The sequence below is a fragment of the Amphibalanus amphitrite genome, unplaced genomic scaffold, assembly GCF_019059575.1.
Source record: "Amphibalanus amphitrite isolate SeventyFive unplaced genomic scaffold, NRLGWU_Aamphi_draft 001360F_arrow, whole genome shotgun sequence".
Taxonomy (NCBI): Eukaryota; Metazoa; Arthropoda; class Thecostraca; order Balanomorpha; family Balanidae; genus Amphibalanus; species Amphibalanus amphitrite.
Genome location: NW_024882853.1, coordinates 69,077 through 95,859, shown reverse-complemented (window position 1 = coordinate 95,859; position 26,783 = coordinate 69,077). Strand labels below are relative to the sequence as shown.

The 26,783-nt window shown below is 50.0% G+C and overlaps 1 protein-coding gene across 2 annotated transcripts; it reads left to right on the top strand.

Annotated features, from left to right (window-relative positions):
• Positions 1-399: 399 nt before the first annotated feature.
• LOC122372442 (forkhead box protein E1-like) lies at positions 400-12,224 on the top strand. 2 transcript variants are annotated; one of them, XM_043349608.1, is made up of 8 exons: positions 400-641; positions 1,104-1,217; positions 1,849-2,091; positions 3,398-3,522; positions 6,904-7,101; positions 7,494-7,759; positions 8,165-9,284; positions 11,198-12,224. In XM_043349608.1, exons 2-6 carry the CDS (start codon positions 1,148-1,150, stop codon positions 7,752-7,754), a joined length of 897 nt encoding a protein of 298 aa, XP_043205543.1. In that variant the 5' UTR covers positions 400-641; positions 1,104-1,147; the 3' UTR covers positions 7,755-7,759; positions 8,165-9,284; positions 11,198-12,224. The 2 variants fall into 2 exon arrangements, with proteins under 2 accessions (XP_043205543.1, XP_043205544.1); XM_043349609.1 differs by having other exon boundaries at positions 406-641; positions 7,494-7,774.
• Positions 12,225-26,783: the final 14,559 nt, after the last annotated feature.

Here is a 26,783-nt window from a genome sequence, read left to right as displayed (position 1 = left end):
GAAAGCTAAGATCCGGGGTGATGAATGTGATCAAATCGTTTATTCCTCGTGCTTATCAATTATCATTTTCTTGAGATAGCGGACGACAGACTGCTCGGAATGCTTTGCTTCACTCGAAAACATCCCTCTGCTGGTAGGTAGAGGTTATGTTCAATGTGAAGGTACGCATCGATTTGAATTGCTCATCCGAGAAAAACAATTGAGGAACTGACTGACTCAATAGTCCAGCCTGAAACCTGACTGGTCCGTCTCAAGTTGGTTCCAAGGTCCCAAAACTCCTCCCTATTCCCAAAGCTGGGCTTCAGTCGACCTCAGTTGCTTGTGCTGACCTCTATAATTTACTTGTTTCGAAATAGTCGCGCTAGATGTCAGTAGCGTTCAGCTTTGCTGAAAATTGTCCTTGGCAGGGTTATCACGTGACATGACAGAAAGGGTGACGTATTTGTGACGGGTTGAGTGTCTTGCGGATTCGTCTTGTTTTTGCGGTGGGCGATTATTACAGTTGGAAAATCGCCCAGGCTCAAGATTAAGTCGCCGCTCGAGCAAATGAATTGAGTTGAGACTCGATTTATGAGACATTTTTGGAGAGACGTTTTCGAGTCGTGAAGGTTGCAGTCCTACGACCACGCTTTTTCCGTAAGGTAGGTTGGTGCTTCGATAATATATTAGCTGAAATTGCTTTTTATTTGTTGCATCTAGTGCCCATTGTAACGAATGATTGGTATTTCACACCCTGTTTTGTGTAAAATATGATTTTTGATGAAATGGCGCACATGAGACGTATTCGCCAGTTGGAGATGCAAATTTTCGATTCCACATGCCCCTTACACAAAACATAGCCTTGCACAAAACACATTGAAACACATTGACTTATCACATCTGACGAAGTTATGTTTTTGATGAAAAATTAGTCATTCAATGCCCTGTTTTTTATGTGATTGAAATGAAATTGCTGTTGGCCATGTGCCATGCTTGTCGTTGTTATTCCCCTTCAGTTTTTTAGCCCTTGGGTTTTACTGAATAAAACTGCTGAATTTTGGTTTTATGAATAAGGTTCGTAACTTTTTTTAAGCACTCAATGGCCAAAATGTTTCATTTTTCAGAATACATTGGATGCCCTTCGTCCACACATCCCTGCAGGCCGGCAATGGAGAGATTCGACGAGGAGGCTAAGCCCTCCCACCTTGCTGGCTATGGGGATGACCCACTGGCAATGGGTAAGTCAACTGTTAACAAATTCATTGATCCAACTTATATATCATCAAGTGGTTCAGATACCAAAGCTAAGGGGTGTTCATGATGGGCACCTCAAACTGCCGAGTGTGGTGTGTGAGGTGTGTGCAGCAGGCGTGGGGGTAGGGGATGGGTAGGCGGTTCTGACGTCACGGCTGCGTGCGGTGGACGGTCCGCTATGGCCGGTCCCGACCAGCCACAGCGGTCGCTGTGTGCGGTGACGGAAGGCTGACATAGGTACGCAGTGGATGGAGCTTGGAGGCTGTGTGCGGTCCGACTGCACACGGTCCGTAAACAGCCCTCAGGATGTCCATAATTGGTTGGAGCCATTGCATAAATTACGTGCCAAAATACAAAAAAAAAATGAATAGGCATGAAATTAATGCAGCTTCCCACTCACATTTCATTTTGAATGCTTTCACTTCAATGGAATCTTGGCTGATATTTTAAGTCCTCTTCCCTTCCTCCTATTGCACAAGTATCTAGCATATTTCAGTTTAATTTCCCAATTCTTTGTCGGTACAGGTTCCTCATATTTGATATATGTTTCCTGGTGCAAGCACCATCCATTTCAAGGAATTCAGGCATAAACAGTTAAACTCCCTCTGCCCGCAGCGATGGCCCAGAGCGGGATCGAGACGGGGGACCAGTGGTCATTCCTGGACCTGAGGTCCGACCACGGCGGCGGAGACCAGTACGATCCAGAGACGTCACCGGACCAGTACGATCCCGAGACGTCATCAGACCAGTTTGGACAGCTGGCGTGCCTACAGACCAGTGACGAGGAACGGAGTGTAGAGGAGCGGCTCCACGGGAGGATGGAGGAGGAAGAAGGAGAGGACGAGGAGGAATTAGAAGGTGAGGAATGAATGGGGAAGGTGCTTGGATTAGAGGAGAAATTGATATATAAGTCAGTAGCGGCTGAACACCTTAACTACCAACTTTTGGTCCCATGCTTTCCATGCAACGCCCATAGGGCTAATGAAATGCCGAAATCAAAGGGGGGCACGGTGCCCCGGTGCCCTCCCCGTTCCGCCGCCTATGATATAAGTCGCACGGTACCTAGTGAATGGTCAAGCACGCGATAAATCTTGATTTAAGCGTAAAAATGACTACACCAGTAGCCTGCCTTCCTACTTGGATGAGCTTGGCAAGGCCCTCAACATTTTCTTGGCTTCTAGAGGCAACACAATGATACAATCTCACCAGATTATTACGGTACCCTTTACATTTCAGAAGATCCAAGACTTTTACAGGCTCATCATGGGCTCAGCCTGTTTTCTGATTGTCTCGGGCTCATCAAGCTGTTTCTGGTAAATCACAGTATTGATTCGTTTTAATTTCCGAAGCAGTAGGACTTAAAATCCAGCGTTCTTACTCATAACTCTTGTTCCTGCGCTAGTTCGGTAAATGTTTCTCCAATGCTAAATCCGAATAGGTTTAATGCTTAACGAATAATCTGTACATTCAGGGACATTTTTCTATCTGTTTCGGGGCTCAGATTATCGTCCTAGTTTGCATCACCTCCCCCACCACGCTGCCGTGTGTGGTGTGTGGTGGTAGGCGGATTTCACTTGCGGCGCAATCGCACCACTGACCACGTTGTTTATCAAGTATTCAGCGGCGTCAGCGAGGCTTAGTTCTACACTCAGCCGCTGCAATCGAGTGGCGCTACTATCGCCAGGTGGATCCCCGTGCCTGATGGGTGCGATAAAGTGGGAATCACCTTTTGCGATGTTTCCGGATACCTTGTATTACATAGATACGGAAGGGACATTTTTGTCATACCAACGTTTTCTGTATTTGCTGTCCAGCGCATGTTGCGAATTGCTGTACCCACTCCCCAATTCGAAAGAGATTATTGGTTGCGCTCTCGTTGCCTGTAAACTGAAATTGATAATTTGCCAGCGGTAAGTTTGGTCACCTGTCAATCCGCCCGGCCTTTCACCCGTTGATTTTCACTTCAATTCTTTCACGTTAATCTCACCCTTCAAGAGCGTCTTTTTCAAGAAACTTCAAAACAACTTTTCTATCTTTCTTCACCCGTTTCTTTCAGCATAGTGATTCTATAGAGAAATTGTATGCACCATAAATTGCCCAGATCCCTATTCTTTCTCGTCGATCCTCGCCGTCAATTCGTCACCGTCCCTCTGTATTCCACCAGATGTGGACAGAGACCTGGACGGCTTGCTGAGCGCCTACTACTACACCGTGGATACTGGCGAGGACCCCGATCCGGACCCGGACCCGGACAGTCCGGATACGGATGCCAACGAGTACACCGACCTGGTACGTGGGGGCGGATACTGTGTCAAATGTGTCTGGGGAGCCGGTAGTTAGGGTAAAGTCTGTTTCATTCCAAGTTTGCAGCCAAAGTGCTTCTCACTGTTCGCACGTTTGGAGCAATCAAAAACCAAAATAAAGGATGTATTTTGTGCGCGTATATCATTATTTTTATCATTATCATTTATCACTAACGAAATCAGCGAAATGCGTATCGCTCTCCTCTCGCCTATTCATGTTCATGTAAGTTATAGAGTAGCCAGCTAGTGGTAATTTCCCATTACATTTTCCGTGAGTTGAACATGCTTCTGATATATGTTTGCTTCGTTTCTTTCTACTCGTACCTATTTTCATATGTATCTATCCATCTCCATCCTCGATTTTAAATCCTCAATACCTAAGCTCAAAGCTGTTACTTGTGCTTGTCTCCTTCAGACTGTAATCTCCGCTCTGCTCCTGTTCCATTCTATATTTCTGCGGACGTCATACTCGGTCCTGATGCCGTCACCTTCCTATCCTGATGACGTCGCATCATCTGACGCCCGTGCTCTCTGCCTGCTTTTCTGGCCGTCATGGTGAGTTCGGACGGATCCCGACCAACCCTTTTCGAAATACCTGTCTTCCCTATTTTTGGGAGCGAAGACAACCCCCTTAAGAATGTCTGTCCAGTTGCCTGCTGCGCTATAGACACTTGCATTGACGCTATTCTGCGTTGCTTCGTGCTGTTTCACGTGTCTGACCTTAGTGGTGCCATGACTTAGTCGAATATTTTTCACTCGGTGACTCGACCGATGTTTTCCTTTTCTTCCTATAGTAGATGTTTCCTTTTTCCTATTTTTCCTCTTCTACCTGTTGGTGTAAATATGGTGCCGCTGTTAATATGGTGATAAGCTTGGAGCAGCGCAGAAGAAAAGTCGAAAGGATGATATGGGATCTAGAATCTGGACCGATGGGTTTAGCGCTCCAAGGAGTAGAGCAGTCCTCTGGGTAGAGAAGTAAAAAGGCAAAGCAGGAAAATGAAATTCCCTGACCAGCATTGGACTTCTGGACTCGGTCAGGGACAGGGCATCTGATTTGCTGTCTAGCCCCAATAACAGAACCTTGAACCGCGCCGTACTGCTGACGTATCGGTGCATGTTTGGGTGGCCGATATGGAGTTTGCTCTTACCGCCCGCGTGTTGACGTGTGTACCGGCTTATCGTGCTGTGTTTAGGATACAGGACTGGTGGGGGTGGGTTTGGGGCCAGTATCGGGGCGAACTGTGTCAAAGATAACACAGTGTGATATGAGTGAGCATAGGTCACATGAGGTGAAATCCATCACAATTGATAAAGGGTGGCTATATGCGTAATAAAAATTTATCTGGCGTACTACTTTTGCTTCTTTCTGTGTTTTTGCGCATTGGCTGATCGTTTCACATTCGAAGAAAGTTTGCGGAAGCAAGCTGTCTGTTTGCAACACAGTACACACGACCGCTCACTAAGTAGAACTGTGCCAATGTGGGTTACCTACATCACGTTACTTGGTCATGGCATAGATCGATAAGGGGCGATGGAATATGCACTTTGCAGTTTGCCTTCCCTCCACAAACATCAATGATTACCATAGCAGCTGCTCAGATACTCGTTTAGAGTCATAGAACACAGGGGGTCTATCAGTTTGGTTTGGAACATGTTTTTTTTTGGGGGGTGGGGGCTGCGGCGCGGCCGGGGCAAAGGGTACATTCCCTAGGGTCAATTTCACTACACACTATGTATTTTCCTCCAGTCAGCGACTAAAGGCAGTTGCTTCATTGTTCATTAATAACAAACGCAGCAGTATGGCGGACTTCTGTAGAGTAATGCGGCCATGTTAACGCTTGCCTAGGATTACAGTTGTTACTTCACCGTTGAGCTAAGTCACACATGGGCGCAAAATGACTCCAGCTAGTCGGCGCGCCCTAAAGCTCCAATAAACAAACAAGAGCTAAGTCACACTTGAATATTTGCAACCGAATTCACCCTTGTACAGTCTACAGCAGAAGTAATGTGCGGTTTCAGTCATGGGTATGTTCTGCTTCTGAAGCTTAGGAACGATTAGCCAGACTGCAACGAGACTTTAAATGTAGCTTACATGTGTCTTCACCCTTGCAGCTACAATTGTATCTATTGACGTCTTCTTTTCAATCAGCCTGCATTTGAAAATCGTCAGTCAAAACCATCCGTTGAGATTGGTAAAACCACACAGTACTTTAGCGCTGGGCTTTACATACATGTATCGGGTGCTCACCTTCCTAATCCCAGTTTGCTGATTTAGTGGCAACAGACAACAGTAGCTGTTGCATGGGTTAATCTATGATGCCCCTTTTTTCTTTCGGCACTGATACAGTGTGCGTTGACCATCATTCCCCATCCCCGCTGCTTCTGGCTCTGGCATTTGCCTTCTGTATTATTTCCGTAATATTATTTCTGTATTATTTCTGTAAATATTTCCCTCTCTCAGACTTCTCTGCATTGAGACATCCTTCTCCTCAACCACCCTAAACAGAGATCACCCTCCCCGCCGACCCCGCCCCTTTCCTGCCGCGTCAGGTAGCCTGTCTCTCTGTTCTGACGCCCCCCCCCCCCCTAACACTTGCCTGATACTTCCAGTGTCACAAAATTTGCCATCCTGGGTGGGAAGCGACACCCAAATCAAAACAATTTTCCACTCTAACCTCCAATTTTCTGAGAGATTTTTCACTCCCTGTTTTACCAACCACGAGCATCTGCATGTACCTTTTACCTCCTTCCATATTTTATTTTATCATCCTATAACGCAGCTCCCACACCTTCTAACATTCACAAATAAATTGTTAATCCCTGTTTTCAACTCTTTTAAGTGCCCTTCTGACTGGCAATTTTCCACTCTCAGCCCTCCTTGTAGTGACGAATATTCCCCTCTGACACCCAAGCCAAATATAATTTTGGGACACTGGATACTTCTATACTGACTACTGAGTCACTGACACCCCCATAGACCCTCTAAGGTGTCCCCCTTCTCCCTTACAGACCCCCGGGTACTGACTGTTGACCCCCCTAGCCCCTGTATGTTAACCTAGTCCCCCTAGCCGGCTTCCCTTCCTTACAGACTCCCCCCCCCCCTACCTAGTAGCTGGTGTGGGCTGGACGGACGTCCTTCCTTACAGACGTCTGTACTGACTATTGACACCTCTACATACATTGATCCTACCTCTCTTCCTTACAGATCCCGGCTTTCGTCCCGGGGTATGACCAGTCCAGTCATACCCCGGGATGACAGACCAGTGTCTCTATACTGACCCCTCCTGTGCTTCCCTCAGACCCCCGCGTCCGTCCTACCGCGCCTGGTGGCCAGTCTCTGTATACTGACCCTCCTGTCTTCCCTCAGACCCCCGCCTCCGTCCTCCCCCGCCTGGTGGCCAGCCTGGGCTGGACGGACGCGGACCGTCGACCGCCGTATACCTTTGAGGAGCTGGCCGCGCTGGCCATCTGTTCGTCTCCCGACCGGCGCCTGACGGCTCGGCTGGCGGCTCAGTTCGTCAGACAGGTGTATCCCTTCTATCGGCAGCACGAGCAGCGGTTACAGGTGAGCTGGACTGCGAGGGGAGAGGATAACTTAGAGGTGGCGAGGGAGTGGGCTATATTTACGAGAGGGGAAAGAAAGGCGTTGTGCATGTTTTTTATTGCACTTCCTTTTGTTATTTATCGTACTAAAAGGTTAAAAACGTGTTTTATTGGTGTGAGCACATGTTGAGTTTCAGTGCTGGTATGCCGCTTTCCATTTGATAGTTCAATTATGTGACCAATAGGCGATGCGTCACAAGTTATAGACCCGTGACAAAATCAGGTGTCGCTCACTGTGTATGAAGAACCCGTGAAAAATCAGACGCTGAATCAGTGACTGCATAGCTGTATACAAATGGTGACCCGGATATACACGTGTGCGTCTGACCCCATCTAAGCTGTCCTCTCTTTCAGACGTGTCTGGAGCAGGCGCTGTTCGCCAGCCCGTTCTTCCGTCGCCTGTCGGGCGGCGGCCCGCTCTCCCGACCCTGGACTGTGACGGTCGAGGGAGAGCGGCGACTCGCTGACGGCGTGCGGCGACGGCTCGGTGCCGAGGAGTTCTGGAGGCCCGCCAAACCCGCCTGGCAGGAGGACCATAACTATGCGGCAGAGAGCCCCTCCTCAGCAGCGGCGGGTGCGGGGAGGAGGAGGGTCAAACTGGCCACCAAAACGTGACAGAGGTGCGAGCGAGAGAGGTCAGGGGTGCTGATGGGGTTTAGGAGTGAAATGGGAGGTGGGATGGGTAGCCGGATAGGGAGGGTCATAGGGATTGAACCTTGTGAGAGTGGCCGACATGTCAATGTGTTATGTTAGGGCGTCATTCTTCCATGTTATTGTTCAATGAAATGATGCGTTGATGCATTGGTTAAGTGTGGATTTGATAGCTAAGCAAGAATGCATCGAATGATTTCATAAAGCGTGCTTACTGCTTTCCATGATTCTTAAATGCTTATGTCGATTGCATACTTGCTGGTGAGTAAGGACAAGGTCATTGCGACGATTGTGTTTGTTGTGATTCGAATTATACATTGAAGTTAGTGGCTCTTGCTATATCCTCGCGCTCAAACGTAGCCTTCTTTTCGCAGGTGTCGCTGGCTTCTTGTTGCGTCGGGCTGACTCTGCCCGGAGACTCCTTCAACTAGCCATCAAACGTCATCGCCTGCCGCCATCAGCCGCCACTAGCGTCATCGGCGGCGTCATCGGCGTCATCGGCTGTGCACCGGATGACGACTTCGGATTAGTACACGGTGACGATCGTCCAAAGTGCGCACACACAGCACATATCTAACATTGCTGGCTTCTCGGCTCGCCTTGACATGGTGTAACCAAGTGCAACCTCCAGTCTGGTCATTGAGAACATGTGCTGATGACTATCGGCTGCTGACAGGCCTTCTGCGAGTCTATCTGGTACGCTCGCTGGTCAGAGTGGTCTGCTCGCTAGTCACTGCGTCCACCCGCTAGTCATATCGCCATGGTGTTGCGAGGAGAGGCGAGTCTACTGCCGAGATTGGCCATTGGATTCGGCTGTGATGAGTGCCCCCGGAGTGCTGCGGTGTCTTGAGGAGTGTCCCGAGGAGTGTCGTGGGAGTGTGATGTGAGTGACCCCTTGGAGTGCAGCAGTGTTTCGGGAGGACTGGGGAGCAGCGCTTTGCCACAGTGGCAGTGTCGTAGAATTGTGCAGTCTGCCCCCAGATGACGGAGTGTCAAAAATGTCGCCTCGGGAGTGTTCATTGGTAGAGTCTAGATCAGTGATACGGAGTGCCCGGGAGTGCCCAGGAGTGCCTAGTGCAGGCAGCGGACGGCTGAGATGGAGCACTCGAGTGCCTACCAGAGTGGTCCGCTCTGACCCTGACTACCGAGAAGAACAGCTGCCTCTCCATTCTTCTTCATTCGCTTCAGTGATGGACGTCAGCTGCTCGACTTAGTTGCCAGCCTGGAAGAGGCGGATACACTTCGCACAGTCAGGCCCCGTCTGTCGACTCAACGCTCCTGTTCAGGCGTAAAACTCCTGGGGCCAACGCCTCACCTCCACTGGAAAACCAACTTTCGTCGATGGGAGACGTCTCTGTCAAAAGCCTGACTTCCTCCTCCGCCTGTGGTCTCCCGTGGTCTCTGAGGCCGCCGTGTCTGTCATCAAGAAGAGAGGCATCTGGGGAGGTCTCACACCGTCAGCCAGCCGACCGACTTGCATCTTCATTGAAACAGGTGAGGAGGGAAGCGGTGGGTATGGCCACGTCAGTCTGGAAGGAAGCACGATTGGCTTACGTGATGCTAGTTAGAGGGTGGGGTCTATTGTGTGCTGGCACACATACCGTCAATATAAGATTATATGATATCCTCGCCATTCAATCCTTAGTGGTTGTGATTTGATGGATAGCTGTGAAAGGGGAAATCGTGCCCATTTTTTCTTATGGTCTACTTTAAACACGCGAGGTTGTACATTATTGCAAAGTTGTGTAGCCAATCCATGGTCAGTTGCATTCAGTTAAAATGGTGATATTCGCGAACCACTACCAATCGCGTTGATGGCTAAAAGGTTTCACTGGAATTTCTATGTGATACACGCTCACTACAACGCCGTCCGAAAAGAATTAATGAACTGAGTTACGTAGGTCTCAGTCCCTATGGAGCGGGCGCAGTGATAATATTTAGTCTGAAATGGTTTGTACCTAACTTTAGCCGGCCAACCTCAGCACATGATACTGCGGTGAAGGATGAGTTGGGTTACCTGCGTTGTGTATTAGCTTTATAAAACGTTGTGTTCGGCGGTTGGGGCCAAGATTGTTGGGGCTATGTCCAAGTCACACAAAGCGGATGGCACTGCTACTGACATTCTTGGTATATAATTTGATGATTGTTTTTGCTATCCCGTCCCTGAACTGGCTAGTTTGCGTTTGCTGGCGATTAGCCGTGACCCAACAGTGCGTGGGAGACTCGGGTGGTCACAACATCTCCAAACCGCTAAATGAAGGTTCGGGTTGCAAACAATGTCCCGAACCTATATGTCAAGTTTCGAGTCACAGACTATTGGCTAGCATCATTTACTACACGCTGCAGCAAGCGCTGCGTAGTTGAGCTCTGACGGTGTAGTCAAATGTTTCCAGCTAAAACCACAGAACCATGGTCCCACGCTGAAACACAAGTGTTGTTATCCAGCCTTTATATCTGTGTGAGAAACCCAACGCCTCTTTATTGTTTTTCTTTCTTTATTTTGCCTCGTTGTTGATGCCTATACGCTCACGTCATTCCAGTGAATCTCATCGTGTCCTTGCTTCTATTCACAGATATTTTGGCTTTGTGTTTATCCTGAACTGCCGTTCTAATTCAAGGTACTTTGCTCGAGCACCTTTGTGAAATTAATTGTTGGACCTTTAAATTATGTTTATCGAAAGGATGTCGCAACGACCACGCTAAAGCAAATCGTAAAAAGTAACCGCAACACTATTTATGTGCATTAGAACGAGTTTATGCATGGGTCTGCACTAGCGTGGTGCTGCTCGGAGTCAGTTGTCCTTCCGCCAGCGGTTAGCTTGGGAATTCCTACACGATTGCGAAAAGAGCAGTTCTTTATTCATCCCTGTAATTTCCCAAACCACACTGGCCTGATTGTACTGTGTGAAAATTGCCGGGGTGAACTTTAATAACAGTGTGATAATATTGTCGAGGAGGAATTTGTACAATTTGTATTTATCGCTACCCTTGGAATCACATAACTGCCCCTCCAGTGAAAGTGAATGGCTGCTTCTTGCAGATTATAAACGCGTTACCCATGGAAACATGTTAAAAATGACACAAATGATGGATGTAGTGGAGTTTTGACTCAGTCCTGTATACCTTCACATACATGAAGGTTTCATGAATGTCACGATTCGTATTTCGTCAGTATTTCAGCATTTTACGCTGAATATTTGAGCGACCGATATCCAATGAAGCGTATAATGCAAAACTTCTCTAAATGTGGCCGTCGGGCGAAAATATTCTATTAATTCATAGCTTCGATGCTTTCTCGCTTTTTATCTCTATCAACATTGCATTTTTTTAACGATTTTCAGTGTGTGATATGAAAGCGGCGCATGTTGGTCGTGCTCGATGCTGACGATTATTTTCTCATGTTTCAGTTACATCATCACCCGGCCTCGTCAACTCGACTCAAAAGCTATGCGAGCATCATCAACACCATCTGTAGAACACTCGGGAATAGTGGCCAAGAAGATCAGCAGCATGCGGTGACGTCGGCATGCCTTCCCATTGGCTGCCTGGGGCGACACGCTGCGGTCACAAGTGGGGATGGCAGACGGGGGTTCCTCTCTCAGTCGACGGAGCGACACGCTGCGGTCACGGGTGGTGACGGCAGACGGGGGTTCCCCTTTCAGTCTTCGAAACACCGTGGTCGGAACTTGTTGGCGGGCACCGACATCTTGTGCCATGCTAAAAACAGCGACTGGAGGTTGTTCAGGTGAACATATCTCTTTCCTAATAATCTTGAGGTACTTTAATGAAACAGTACTGAATATCGACTGGCGTTTTTGGCGGATGTTAACTTAATTGTCGGCATATGGTCGGAGGCAGGAGTTTACGGGCAGAAAGTCATCAGAAAGTCAACCTTAGAATGGCTGGTGACCTGGCGAATGACTGAAGACGATACGCGGCTAGTGGCATCACCCATTTCCCATATCAATAGCTAGCGTGTGCTTGTCTGTTACTACCCTTTTGTGTGGTAGAGAGGGGCAGGTGTTTTGGGCGCCAGTCAAAACACAGGGGCAGGGCAGGCGTCAGCCGAATATGTGGGCTATCGGATCTCACCCCACACAATTCGCCCAATGTGAGCTTCCACCACGTAGGCCCGTCTTTCACCCCTCTGCGGGCCGAACGGGGTCAGATCTGGGGTCAGAGGTCACTCTGGAATATGTCCCGGGGCGCTGCACTGAGAAGTCGCTGTGTGGCGACCTTTCACCTGTTATCGGCTAGCGTGCAATCGTGTGTTTGTGTGATCCAGCGTGTGCGTATGTGTGTGTATTGTTATGACATCATGTTACTCAGCGATGCCCGATGGTGTTATGCTTGTGGGAGGAACAATTTATACGGCAACTGATAGGCCATTTTGCCGAAATGTTGCGCCGTTTTGCAATACAAAGCATGTTATGATGACGACTTATGAGTTACCAGAACGTTGAAGTTGTGTGACATCTTTTGGTTACTAATTCTCGTAAGATAACTTGCACTGGAGCCTAACTTATCTTGGAAGCGCATCCACCACTGAATAGATTATCGATCTGTAGGAAGTAAAGATGGCACATATCGATAGCGGGGCCTTGTGCCAGTTCAGTTTTGCACATCCTTGCGCGATTGTTCTCTAAGCTCGCCTTGTATGGAGTGATGGCATTCTAGCTCCCCTCTATAGTTTGACAGGTCTCTGTTGGACAGGCTTTATCCGTGTCAAGTTCTCGGCTCGGCACACGCCAAGGTCGGGTCTTCCTGTATTTGACGCCAAAGGTCATTGAATGTCATTGTCTATTCATTGACAGGGGACTGGGTACTTTGGTTACATCACGCCCGTAAATAGGTCGAATGACTTGCTTGTGTTGAGCTAGCGTACCCAAAACATACACACACCATATGAAGCTTCAGAATCTAGCACTCGGAACTAAAACTAGCTAAACACTCCGCTGGCATATCAAGGTCCGCTATTAGCACTGCAAACCGGACGTGGAACTCCAGCTCCGGATATAATCGTATTATAATCGTATTGGCGACACCGGCAGCTAAAATCCCTGCGATGCGGGCGGAGGGGACACTGCCATTGACGGCTGCGGCCTTGGTTCCCGTCGACCGCTCCTGCCGGTCTGTCGTGTTGTACCGTTTCCGACTTCTGTTGGTTTGGGGCGGCGGCCTGGGTCGTGGTGTGCGATAGACGGTCGCGTTTGCTACGTTGGCCGTCTAACGCTATTGTTAAGTCATTAGGGAAAATCGGGCAGTAATGTGTCTGAACCCTGATGTTAGTTGAGCGTGAGAGTGAGGGGATCCGACGATCTAGAAACGTTCCGGCGAAGGGGGAAGCGAGCGATGACTGAGGAGAGCCTCTACTCGACAAGGGCTAGCCGATGTTGACTTATGAATAACTACGTTCTGCACAAATGCTGAATAGAGTTTTTAACAATGTGAGCACGGGAGAAGATTGTGAAAACCGGAATGCGGATTCATCAAAGCTAATCCAGAACGGATGAAGGGCAGTCACGATACCAGCTCAGCTTTAGATAACGGAGTAGTTTCATTTGAAACTGGGGGTACTCTGTTTTCTGGCATGCGCCGCGGTGCAAAGTGGCTTTATCCGGATCTGTAATCTGAAGAACAGTTGGGCAAATCTACCTACTCTCTTCGGGGAGATTAGGAAGATCCGTAAACGTTAGAGCGCTGCCTTATGCATAATTCTGTGGTGTGGAGTGGTCTTTTGCTCGAGTGGAGAGGAAACTTCTTTTGATTTTGGTTTACAGTGACTTGAAGTGAATAACCGTGCAAATCAGATTCATCAATGCCCGTGTAGGCGTTTTTGCCCGCATGGCAAAGGAGCGTCGATTGAGTGATACTGACGTATCCGCCGACCTACGCTATTTTGACTCAGCGACTAACATTTACGGCCAAAAAAAGTGCGCCACGTAGGCGTATGGTAGGTTGAATGTACCTATTCACCCGCAACCCAACCTTTCAGGCCATAAAACGCCACGCCTGTCGTTCGCCTACGCAATCGGCAATCACTGAGTGCATGGTTATTGCAGTTACACCCTGTTCCGCCCTGTAGCTCGGCTAAAATTAACGCCCGGACCACAGCCCCATTCCAGAGGTGTGTTGCACCAAGGTTACTAATTTCAGCTGACGGACAATTGGCGCTGTAATTGGCCGTTCGGCTCTGATGCCTACAGGTCTAGGTGACTAACAATCTGACTGTAGGCATATGCGCAGCGGTAGGCGGCCGTTGTATGGGAGAGCCAGAACAGTGAACACTTCCGTTTGTGATGTGAGTGGACCGACGGGATCACTATAGGTGGCGAGATGTTGCTTCTTGCTGCAGCGGTGGGGGGGGGGGGGGGGGGTCTGCTATAGGTGGCGTGAGCCGTGACCTTACAGTTTACGGGGGTCATGGCATGAGGGACTCCGCCACGGTTTCAGGATCGGTGGTCCAACCCAAAAATTGACACCCTTTATACATTAGCATGCCTTACGGAAGTGAAATCGTTGGGGTGTCCGAACCCCCGCAGTCCCCTTAATTCCCCCGTTGGCGGAGCTCCTAGTCAATGGAGATCAGCAGGCTCTCCGCAAGGATCCGATAAAACGGGAGGGATACCCGCAGAAGCTGACCGTTCGTTTGCGTTTTTAACCGCCCTCCCCTTCAGCCATCGCATCACTGTCCTCATTGCATCAGTGTTTTGTCAGACATGCTGAATAATGACTTTGCACTGGGACCCGCCTTACCGCCCAGCTCTAGTACAAGCATGGATCAGCAGTCGCTCAGCACTCAGCAGGGCGTCTCTGATGGCTCAGCAGTCAGCACTCAGCACGGCGTCTCCGATGAATCAGCTGCCGGCAATACTCACCACTCACCAGTCAGTAAGACGTCTCTGATGGCTTTGCAGTCAGCAGGGAGCCTCTGATTGCTAGTCGCCTTTGATGGCTCATCATCATCGCGCCTCCACTGCCGGTGTGACCTTGACCGAGTGTTCCGCACCCCCACCCTCCGCCCTCTACCCTCCGTCCCTCCCCCCTCTGTCCCCGACCCATGACAACAGCCCCCCCCCCCCCGTCGGCGACCTTCCGCTGCAGCCCGGCGCGGTCCCACAGTCGATATAAGCTCCGCACGCCGGCCGGACGGCACAGCCGCCCCGACACCACTGGTGCCGCACCATGGCCCGCCGCGCCGCTCTGCTCTCCGCCCTGGTGATGGTGATGGTGATCGCCGCGCTCACCACTCCTGGTGGTGCAATGCCGTGTGCAATCTGCAAGGACGGCTGCCCGAAGCTCAACTGTCCTCACGGTATCGGGCTGAGACCCAATCCGTGTGACTGCTGCCCTCCGTGTGCGCTGCCGGAGGGAAAAGCGTGCAAGAATCGGTTCGCCTGTGCCGCCGGACTGGTCTGCCTGCCATCTAGCGACAAGAAAAAGAAGCAGAAGGTCTGCCAGAGGTTGGGTAGAGTGCGCCACGGGAGGAGTTTGCCGGTGTTCTAGTGAGCTGATGCCCGTGTTTTAGTGAGCATGAGCTGGTGCCCGCCGTTCGGATCACTGTAATCGGACGGTGTGGAGGTTTTCCTGGCTGCTTTTTGCAGCCCTCTACGAGCTTACTGACATGTGTCGTGTGTTATTGTAACGTGCAACTTGTGCAACTGTTCATCACCCGCCCATGTCCTATCCTGGTCCCACTGATCCCGGGATTACGGACTGTCGCCCGTGACTGAGTGCATTTCATTTGGTCTCAACTGGTCTCAATACATCCATACAGCACTGTGCAAAACGGACCATGAATTCTAAGGATCAGGTGCTATTTTCGTACCTGGGGCATTCCACGATAGATAGATCGCACCAGGCCCGTCACCCTCATCTCTCAGATTTGAATGAAAATTGGTACAAGGGGTAATCATAGGCTCCAAAAACAGCTGCTAAAATATCAGACTTCTCAGATGAAAACTTTTTGAGTTATATTGCATAATATTTTCTAAACTTCAGATTGTAAGGGTGAGTTTGATGAGCTATAACTCAAAAACGAGCTAAGCAAGCAACAAACGGTAAACAGCTTTGAACTAACGATGAATCAAAGATTAATACAGTATTTTTAAGATTGGAAAGAAAGGCTTTGCATATTGAAAAAAGTCGTAGTATTTTTTAAATTGTCTATAATAGCCCTTGGGACCAAAATTTTTGCCATTTTTATTTCTTCAAAATAAACCTCAGGTCCTTTAAAATCGATTTGCAAAAATTAGAAAGGTATTCTTTCTAAAAGTTCCTCATTTAAATGTATACAAAATGGGTTTCCGGGGGGTCGGTACGACCCCAGCTCGCTGTTTCGCCTCTAATGGAGCTAGAACCTTGCGGAAAAACGAGCATGTGCGCCGTTACAAGATGCATCAAATGATACCACATTTTAAGGTCTCGGGTTCATTGGTGACCCCTGAGGTCATTTCAAGTGACCAAAATTACGGGTCCGGTTTTTGATAGATAACTTCGCAACAAATGGTCGCAGAGCCGCGATTTTAGCATCTTTGTGTTTGCCTAGCTCCGGCGCGTCGAATGGTATACTGCTTTGTTCTTGTGAAGTCAGCTTAAAGGTAGTGTCTGTGTGCCACCTTCGAATGATTTCCCATTTTATTTTTCCTAGGATAAGAAGCTTCTGTTTTTACCTAATATCGAAAAAAAAATCAAAAATGGGCCTAAAATAGTGCTTTTTTCGCCTAAAAGTTTATCGGTTTTTCTATATGTATAACAACTGTAGTGGGCTGACCTGCAAACAGGCGTCGGCAACAATCACGAATGCGGCGCACATGTGACAATAAGCAAAGGTCATTATCGAGTTACGACGTACGGGAATGAGTTATCAGCTGTCTAATCGTAGACAACACAATGTCGAATTTAAACTGTAAGCCTGTATTGGTATTGCTTCTTTAATTTGGCTGTCGAACATTAATTTATGGTTTGAAATATTATTTTATGTAAAATAATTGATATGAAACAGCCGTCTCTAAAGTTATGACCCCATCTCACCACATGAAAGTGGCAAAAATGACAATGATCAGCTGACGCATTTTTCTTGGCCGAAGTCAGAGCGCGCGGCCCGACGCACCACCACCGCACCACAAAGTGTAGACTGCGCCCAAAGCCAGGGCCCCGGTAAAGTGAGGTAGCCGAGTCGGGGCAGCGTGCGCTGACCCAAGCCGGGGCCGCGGCTTTGGGCGCGGTCTACCGCATCCCCGCGGGCAGCCCCGGGCTATCACATGACACCGGGAGGACGCGCGGCCCCGGCTTGGGTCAGCGCACGCTGCCCCGACTCGGCTACCTCACGTTACCGGGGCCCTGGCTTTGGGCGCGGTCTACCGCACCACCTAACAGGCGTGTTCGAAACCGCAGGAGATGATGATGAACGGGTTTATCGAAACTTGATTGGATGAGCCTATCGGTAATAGCGATTTCAGTGCGTGCATTTATTGTTCATAGTGGTGTGAAATGTGGTTGGGGTACGACCGACAACCCATCGGGGCGAAATTCGCACTGGGGTACTCAAAATTTGAAGAATTTAAGACGTTTCCATGAGTTTTGAAGGTATGGATAAGTTCTAAAAATCCGGTTCTCCTTATCTGGGCCATTAACTCCATACGGTCCAGGAAAGCTGACACACTACCTTTAAATCGCTGACCTCGGGTCAGCACACTGCCTTGTATTTGGCTCCGCGCCCCGACCGGGCGGCCCAGCCGGCAGCCAGCCCCCGGGCATCACGTGACCGCCCGAGTCCGCGGCAAAGCCAACCAGCGCGGCGCTGGACAAACAGCGCAGCTACAGAGATGGTTAACAGTCGGGTCAGGCCACGAAGCTGGGTGAATGAGATCATATTGCACATCATTCGATTCGCAAGGTCTTCCCGAGTCCATTGGTAGCTTTCCCGTCTCTCTAGCTCAATTTGATCGAGAGTTATTGACGAAAAACTATTATGACCCTAGTGACGTACGAATGACGTCACGCAAGGTCAACAATGCAAAAGTGAGGCAAAAATGACTTCAATTGAACTTTCAGTAACCAGTGACGTTACTAGGCAGCTTTACCACACCATTTGTAGGCTCTCTTCCGAAATCATAATTCGAGACCATTACGGTGACGCAAAATAAGTACATTTATAGAAAGAACACCTTCCTAATTTTTTGCATACTACTTAGAAATGATCCAAAAATGTTTTTAAGCAAATAAAAATTCCAAAAAATTTGGTCCCAAAGGCATAAAAATGCAAATGAAAGGAAACTCGAGGTGTTATATATCAAAAATAGTATGCATTTCAAAATTTTAAAAATGCATATTATTCTTTGATTCAATGCAAGTTCAATGCCGTTTGGCATTTGGCATTTGGTTTATCCGTCTTAGAGTTACAGCCCGCCAAACTTGGCGCTGCAACGCAAGATCCAAAACATGTTATACACCTTAACCAAAAAACCACTCATCTGATAAGCCTGAAATTGTTACAGGAGGATTCAGAGCCCCTGCTTACCCCTTAGACCAATTATCGTTAAAATCCGCGAGATGAGGGTGTCAAATTGGAGAAAAGTGGTACGATCTATCGTGGAATGCCCCACCTACAGAGACGTTTTGAATCCTCAAAATTTCTTTCACGACTGCATGCAAAGTTCATCAAGCTTACATATCGGGGAGGAACGCAATGCAAATACGATTATACTGAGCTCCTCTAGTCGGCCAAGAAAGAACTGCTGCATTACCTTTGGTTTCGTTAACACGCGCACCGACGGGGGGGGGGGGGCGGATATCTACGATTTAAATCTTGAAACATAATCGGAATCCTCAAATTCTCTTCTTTCGTTTAACATCCATTTTTGCCGGTTTTATGCGTCCTGTGGTCCTCTGCAGCACTTACTTTGAGATCACTACACATGTGCCGGTTTTTGCCTTTGACCTTGACCTCTGACCTTGAAAACCGACCTAATGTCAAAAACTTTAGGTGCTTTAGAATCTCCCCGTAAAGAACATTCGTTTGGTACCGCTTTTGTTTCCGTAGCTTCCTTATTTACGGAGTTAGACGGGGGGGGGAGCGTCCCCCTCGGGCTGCTGTGGTTCGCGGATTATACCCACCCAGCCCGGCCGGGTTAATGGCGCTGTATATATGGTACACAGCTTTTCATTTGCCAGGGTGTGGCCCCGTCTGTATGGGAATTAATGGGGTGAGGGGTGTCGGGCGACGTCACGTTCGTTGGCTTGTGAAGACATCCATAGAACTTCTCTTTGCCCTACTTTTACAATCAAACGACGCCTTCACGTGCTTCAGAGAGGCAAGGGTCAATGACTTTCAATCATTTCCAGTGTCTTGCTTATTCAGGCAACACCCATTCGTTGTTTTAGCAGAGTGCTGCATAGAGGACAGTAGTGTCCTTACATATTCATCGATTTTTGTGTCTATCTAAAACAAGCTGTTTCATCGCTAATGTAACGTTCTTAAGATATCAGATAACGTAAGACGATGATATGTATTCAGTAATGTCAGATAGTCAGATATACAGTACTGACCAACCCTAGCTCGGGTGTCTAACTCTACAACCGTCTGGCTGCCGCGCCCTCACTTGCCATCAACCACGAGTTCGCTTTTCTGCCGTTCGATGACAGCACGTCTCAGGACACTACACATTACAATACGCCACATCCCTTCTCCTGCGACAATGAGATATCGAGATCACGGACATGCTGGTGTCCGTACACGAACACACATGTGCAATGCACCACATCAAATGCTACGCAAAGCTACTGTGCGACGAAGCTATACCGCGGCACTGAAGGACTGAGCACTGTAACACAACTGGTAATCGCAAAACAGTATAAAGCACAACAAAATATTTACATTGCATACCTCTCATGACGCTTGGTCATTCTACCGTTTGCTGATAAGTATGCAGCCACATCCAGCACGCATTGACACGAACTGACAAGAACAGTGAACACGAACTGAACTGACGCGAACAGTGATTCATCTAACGTAATCGGACAGATAGGCGGGCGGGCGCCTTTCGCGCTGGGGACGGCGACTTATGACCGGCGGTGAGCCTGCCCCGGTCAGTGGTGCGTAAGGCGCATGGACGGGGGACGGCGGGAGCGGAGGAGATGACGGCACATCCATCCACGGTTCGCCAGGAGGCACGGGCGGGACGACGAGCGGGCGCACGCCCGTGCCGGTGGCGACGGGAGGAGTCTGAGGCGGCTCTGGTAACGCGGTGGGTTCCCGTGGCGGACCGAGCAGGTCTGGGTCCGAGTGATCACTCTGTACAGGCAGAGGGTCATTGGTGGCTAACAACTGGCGGCGGTTGCGACGATAGGTCACTTCATTCACGCGCACCCAGTAAGATCGCGGCCCAGCTATTCCTGTACAGACGCCAGGGGTCCATGTGCGCTGTCCAGGGAGGCGCATCCGAATGGGCTGACCCACGACCAGAGGGGTCAGGGGCTGCGTCCGACGATTGTAATATTTCGCCTGGCGCAGTTTATTGTCAGCGAGAACACTCGGGAGAGGAGTCGGGTACGCGGGAAGCAAGTTTGACCTGGGAGTAGGCAAAAACGTCCGACAGGCACGTCCAAACATTTTCTGTGCCGGCGACATGTCTGACCCTTCACTGGGCGAATTACGCCACGTCATCAGCGCCCAAAGGAAGTTTTCACCGGAGGCGATAGCCTTACGCATTAAACTCTTCGCCGTTTTCACGGCGTTCTCAGCCTTGCCATTCGACTGCGGATAGCCTGGGCTGGAGGTAACATGATCAATATCCAGCGAACGCAGAAATGCTTTGAACTCACAGCTGCTGAACGGTGGGCCGTTGTCACTAACCAGCGTTTCTGGAATGCCATAGCGAGCGAACTGGGTCGCTAGAGCTGAGGTCACATGTGTCACAGTAGTCCGAGTCAGGCGGTCAATCTCCATGAAGTTGGAGTAATAATCTACCAGCACGAGGTACATTGACCCATTAAGTTCAAAAATGTCCGTTCCCAGTTTCGCCCATGGACGGGAGGGGACCTCATGCGACAATAGCGGCTCGGCCGTCTGAGCCGGGCGATGGGCTAGGCAGGTTGGGCACTTCAGAATCGCTTCTTTTAGCTGGCTGGTCATTCCGATCCAAAACACGTTCTGCCGAGCAAGTCGCAGTATCGATGACAAACCAATATGAGTACGGTGCAGGCGCGAGATAAGGTCCTGCTGAAGAGCGCTGGGAATGACCACACACCTGCCTTTGTACAGCAGTCCGTCCTGTGTGAAAAGTTCGTCATGAAAGCCATGATACGGCCGGAGTGCGTCTGGCAACTGGCGCCGATGCTTCGGCCACCCTGCCAGTACCTGTTTGACGACCCGTGGGAGGACCAGATCCGACTGATACGCGGCCCGTATGGCTTCTAGACGCTCTGGAGACACCGCGATCCCACTGGACAACTCTAGGGATTCGGTCTCCATTGCGAACAGTGAGGATGGTTGCTGAGTTGGAGCACGACTAAGCGCATCAGCAACAGGAATCTCTGATCCTGGTCGGTACACAATGTGAAAGTTGTACCTCTGCAGTGTGAGAAGCATTCTCTGCAAGCGAAGTGGTGCGTCACTGAGTGGTTTGTTGTGTATCGCGACCAATGGCTTATGGTCAGTCTCGACTGTCACTGGCCTACCGTACAGATATTGGTCCAGGCGAGTGAGCGCAAAAGTAATGGCCAATAGCTCCTTCTCAATTTGCGAGTAGGCTCGCTCCGCTACCGTAAGGGAGCGCGAGCAGTACATGACTGGGTTTCCCCGCTGCAGAAGGACAGCGCCGAGGCCATGGCTCGATGCATCGCACTGCACTGTAGCCTCGTCATGTGGGTCATAGTATTTGAGCACTGGCGCTGTTGTAAGCAGCTGCTGAATGGTTTTGAATGCTGTCTCACACTGGGGGCTCCAGTACCAGTCGAAGCTGGCCTGTGTGAGCTGACGGAGAGGTGATACAGTCTGTGACAGGTTGGGGATGTAGCGGGCCAAAAAACTGACCATCCCCAGGAAGCGTTTGAGACTGGGCACATCCGTGGGGGGCGGATAGTCACGCACCGCAGACACTTTAGCTGGGTCTGGTTTCAAGCCGTCAGCCGACAGGACGTGACCCATCCATTTCAGTTCTGTCACTTTGTACCTGAATTTATCCGGGTTCAGACGAAGGTTCCTCTCACGTGCCCTGGCTAGAAATGCCGCTAGATTGCGGTCATGATCCTGTTCGGCCTGCGCACGCGTGTTGCCGCGACCAAAAACTACAAAATCATCAGCTATGACCTCCACACCCTCAAGACCCCTGATGAGCTCATGCATCATTCTCTGCCAAATTTCGGAGCTGCACTTCACGCCATATGGCAGCCTGTTCCAGATATAGCGTCCAAATGGCGTGTGGAAGCAGCACAGGCGCGCCGACCTAGCTGATAGCCCAATCTGCCAAAATGCACAGGATGCATCCACGAGACTGAATACTTTGGCTCCCGTGAGCCGGGCGGTTACCTCGTCCACAGTGGGTGTGGGATAGTGTTCTCTCCTCACAGCTCGATTTAGGAAACGGGGGTCTATGCATAGGCGAATATCCCCGTTCGGTTTATCCACTATCACAGGATTTGAGACCCAGTCAGTTGGCTCAGTGATGTGAGAAATGACGCCTAGCGTCTCGAGATCGTCCAGTTTTTTCTTAAGTTTCTCACGCACGTGCACTCTCACTCTGCGGGGAGCTTCCACTACCGGGATAGCGGACGGATCTGTCACAATTTCATAGTTGTCCGCCACAAGTCCCACGCTACTTTTGTCAAACACGTCATGATACTCAGCTTTGATGCGCGACTGACCGTCAGTCACACACCCCGACCGCGGTGGCCCGGGCGAGGGACGAGCTCCGGGAGGGCCATGACCCGGTTCGGTAGCGAGGTCACCCCCTGGGGTCACGGCCGGCGGGGGCGGGGCAGGGACATAGTCCAGTGGGTCACAGTCGCGGACGTCAATCAGGCCCAGCTGGACTGACGTGTTCAGGCTCAGTATGGAAGAGATAGCACTGTTCACAACTTTACACTGAAGGATGTGCCTACTCCGAGACACGGGATTAGTAAAGCACAGGGACCGTTTCCCCTCACATGACACGAGAGCGCCGTCATACATGCGCAGAACGGTATGGCACGGTCTCAAACATGCGCCCTGTGGATCGTCCGTGATACGCACGTAGTCTGTCCATGTCAACACGTCACACTCGGAGCCGGAATCTATCAGAAACGTTACCGATTTTCCCGAGGCGGTCAAAGTTTTGTGTGCTTTTGTGGGTGTCTCACCGGAATGGCCAGCTGTCGACAAAACGTCCCAGTGCTCATGTTGATGTGCACCTGACGCGCCGGGAGGCGGGTCGCGGCGCTGGCCGGCTGGCGGAGTCGCAGTCAGCTGATCGCGGCCGGCTGGCGGAGTCGCAGTCAGCTGATCGCGGCCGGCGGCGGCGGCGCCCACGGTGGCGGCGAGAGACAGCGGCCGGGCCGCTGGCTGGCGAACTGGTCCGCGCCCGCCAGAGCCGGGCGGGGGACGCCGGGAGCCGCAGATAGTACTGCATGCGAAATGGTTGGCCTGCCCGCAGACGAGGCAGGCTTTGCCCCATGCAGGGCAGCGAGATCGAACCATTGGGTGATCACGGCCGCAGAACTTGCACTTGCGGGTCGGTTGGGACCGGTTGTGTCCAGAGACGGCGGCCAAGTTGTCTGTTTGCTCACTGTGGGACTCAGTTCCAAACACCTTGAGATCACGATTGGCGGCTTCTTCGGATAGCGCTATGTCGATTGCCATCTGAAGGGTCAAATCAGCTCGCTTCAGCAGCGCTGCTTGTATTTTCTGGTCACGGAGGCCGATGCATATTCTGTCTCTTAGCATGTTGTCCCCGTCTGGGAAATCACACGTTGCTGCCAGAGATCGAAGGGCCGATAGATATTGGCTGACCGACTCGTCTGGCTTCTGACCGCGAGTGTAGAAATTGTACCGTTCACGGACAACATTCTGGCGGGGCACACAGAACGCCTCGAAGCGTGACACTAGCTCATCCAACCCTTGTTCTGCAGACCACCCAGAGAAATGAGAGGCGACTTCTTGTGCTTCACCACCTGCACAGTTGAGAAAAACGGCCACTTGGACGGCCTGGGGCTTGCCAGCGAGTTCGACAGCCACAGCGTAATTCTCCCATTCACGCCGCCAGGTCCGCCATCTTGTTGCTAATTGCGGTGATGAAATCTCGAGCTCTGCCGGTGGGCGAAGATTCGACAGCATCGTCGGCACCTTTGTGTTACGTTAACTTCTGACACCATGTAACGTTCTTAAGATATCAGATAACGTAAGACGATGATATGTATTCAGTAATGTCAGATAGTCAGATATACAGTACTGACCAACCCTAGCTCGGGTGTCTAACTCTACAACCGTCTGGCTGCCGCGCCCTCACTTGCCATCAACCACGAGTTCGCTTTTCTGCCGTTCGATGACAGCACGTCTCAGGACACTACACATTACAATACGCCACAGCTAAATTCATTATTCATTATCAAATAGCGCTGAGCAAAACTACAACCTTTGAAAACAAACGTCACGAAAAAAGAGGTCTAGAGGCAATTATCATGTTTCTGCGCGGACTTATGCTCTTTTGGATGTTTTGGGTGAGGCAGGCAGCTGTTTATGAAGTTTTATGCGCTGCTGTTGGCTGCTGCAGATCAGATCTTCCCAAGTACAGTTTGGCTGATATAAGCTACGTTCCCGCGTACAGAAGGTTTGGATTTCAAGTATCAGAAAAGCGCGAACAAAAAGAAGCTGATCACCGATTCATAAAAGGAGGAAATGATCCGGGAGTATCAAGAAAGTTATGGCCAGTACTGAAAAATATGTCGCTACAGGAAAGACTATCGAAGCTCAGCCTAAAGAAGGGTGGTGAGATCCCGCCTAATAACGGCAGTGGCGCACCTTTGCTCCTACCGCGGTCTGGCTCAGCGAATGAAACACAAAATACCACGGATGTCCCTGACGCGAACTCCACCTATCCCGAGTACGAGTACGGCTACTTTGGACCAGTGCAAGACCCCGAAACTGGCTGCGGATTCTACGAGATGTCTTATCGGGGGAATTGTTACTACGTCTCTAAGGAAGTGGCTCCCGGCTACCGCGCTGGCATTGTTTGTGCCAAAGAGGCTCCTGGCGGCGCGTGGGCGAAAGTTAATTACTACGAGCTTCATGTCGAGAGTTACTTCTTCGTCGAGTGGTTAAACGTTAAGAGTGACAAGACCCCTGACCAATATTTCTATAATGTTTACATTGACATTGACAGCAGGGAACGCAACTTCTACCACCCAGAAGGGAATAAAGAAATCTTGTTAAAAAAGTTATACTGCAATGACGGCTCCTGCCGTTGCACCGTGCTAAACTGGCTGTCTGGATTTTGGCACAGCCGAATGTGCAACACTCGTCACCACATCTACTGTGAGCGCCCACAGAAGATGCATCATGAGCTGGAGCATGACCATCACGAGGAGGAGCATGTCTCGACAGAGTCGTCCGTGGTGGCTGTGTTCCAGCAGGCCAGTGCTGGGACGCCCGCGGCCACGCTCGGCGCGACATTTGTGACGCTGCTGTCCATCCAGCTGGTGTTGGTGTTTGCTTTTCGTTCGTGAAACACTTGTTGTTGTGTTTGTCGTGTTCCTTGATTTATATGTATAGAGCGGTGATATAGCTGTAAACTCCAATCCCTTCTGTTTTGTCAATGATGGTGTGATTTGATGTGTTATGGAAGGGAAATACACCTACTTACATACCAGTTAAGGTAACGGTTACTACTTACAACCAATGGCTCCGCCACGGATTCCTTACGTGATTAACCCTCGCCCGCACTGATCTTTTGCCAGCTGCGAACGTATAGGGGGGGGGGGGGCACGTTAAGGCCCTTGCCGTTTCGCCCCTGATCGAGCTAGAGCTTAGCGGAAAAACGAGCGTGCTGCCCGTGACGAGAGGAAGCCGATGATACCTAATTTTAAGGTCCTTGGTCATTGGCTGATCTTCCAGGTCAGGTCAATGACCCAAAATTCGGGAAAATCGGGACCTGTTAGAACGTCCTAAAGTGTGGCTGCTTTGTTTTTTTTTTCGGGATGCTGATCACGAATATCATGTTAGTTTTGATCAAAGATGATGGCTTCATGTATTTGGGCCAGGTCAGGTCAGGTCAGGTCCCCTATACGGGCGAAGGTTAACCCTCACCCGTATAGGGGGGGGGGTCGAACGGACCCCCCCTCGGTTTTTCGCGAATAACTCGCGTAAAAAACGGCTGATCGCGACGAAATTTTCAGTACCCTCGCGTTCATCAATTTTACACCTACCCTAAAATTTTCATGACCCTGACCTTAATGACCTTTGACCTGTGACCTACTTTTCGAAACCATGTTTGGCCGGAATCGCGATTCGGCGTATGTCACGCGCGTTTGCAATCTTTTCGTGGTTTTAAGCGTTCAAACATGGGATATGATGTTGCTCCCATGCATTAGGGTGAGTGTCAAGGTCACCGGAAGGTCAGGTCAGGTCATTGATCTTTGATGACCTCGGTTCACTTTTTCGAGTTTTACATGTTTCCTGGCCAGTTTTTGGAGCTGAATTCAAATTCAACAACCACATGAACATTTACGAAGTAGTTTTGGTGCCTTCGTAACATGTTACGAAGCTGTCAGAGGTGGTTGCTACCTACTACGAATACCCTTACTGGTTGACCTGACCTGACCTGACCTGGCCTAAATGCATGAAGACATCATCTGTGATCAAAACTAACATGATATTCGTGATCAGCACCCCGAAAACCCAAAGCAGCCACGCTTTACGACTTTCTAACAGGTCCCGATTTTCCCGACTTTTGGGTCATTGACCTGACCTGGAAGGTCAACCGATGACCTAGGACCTTAAAATTGGGTATCATCGGCTTC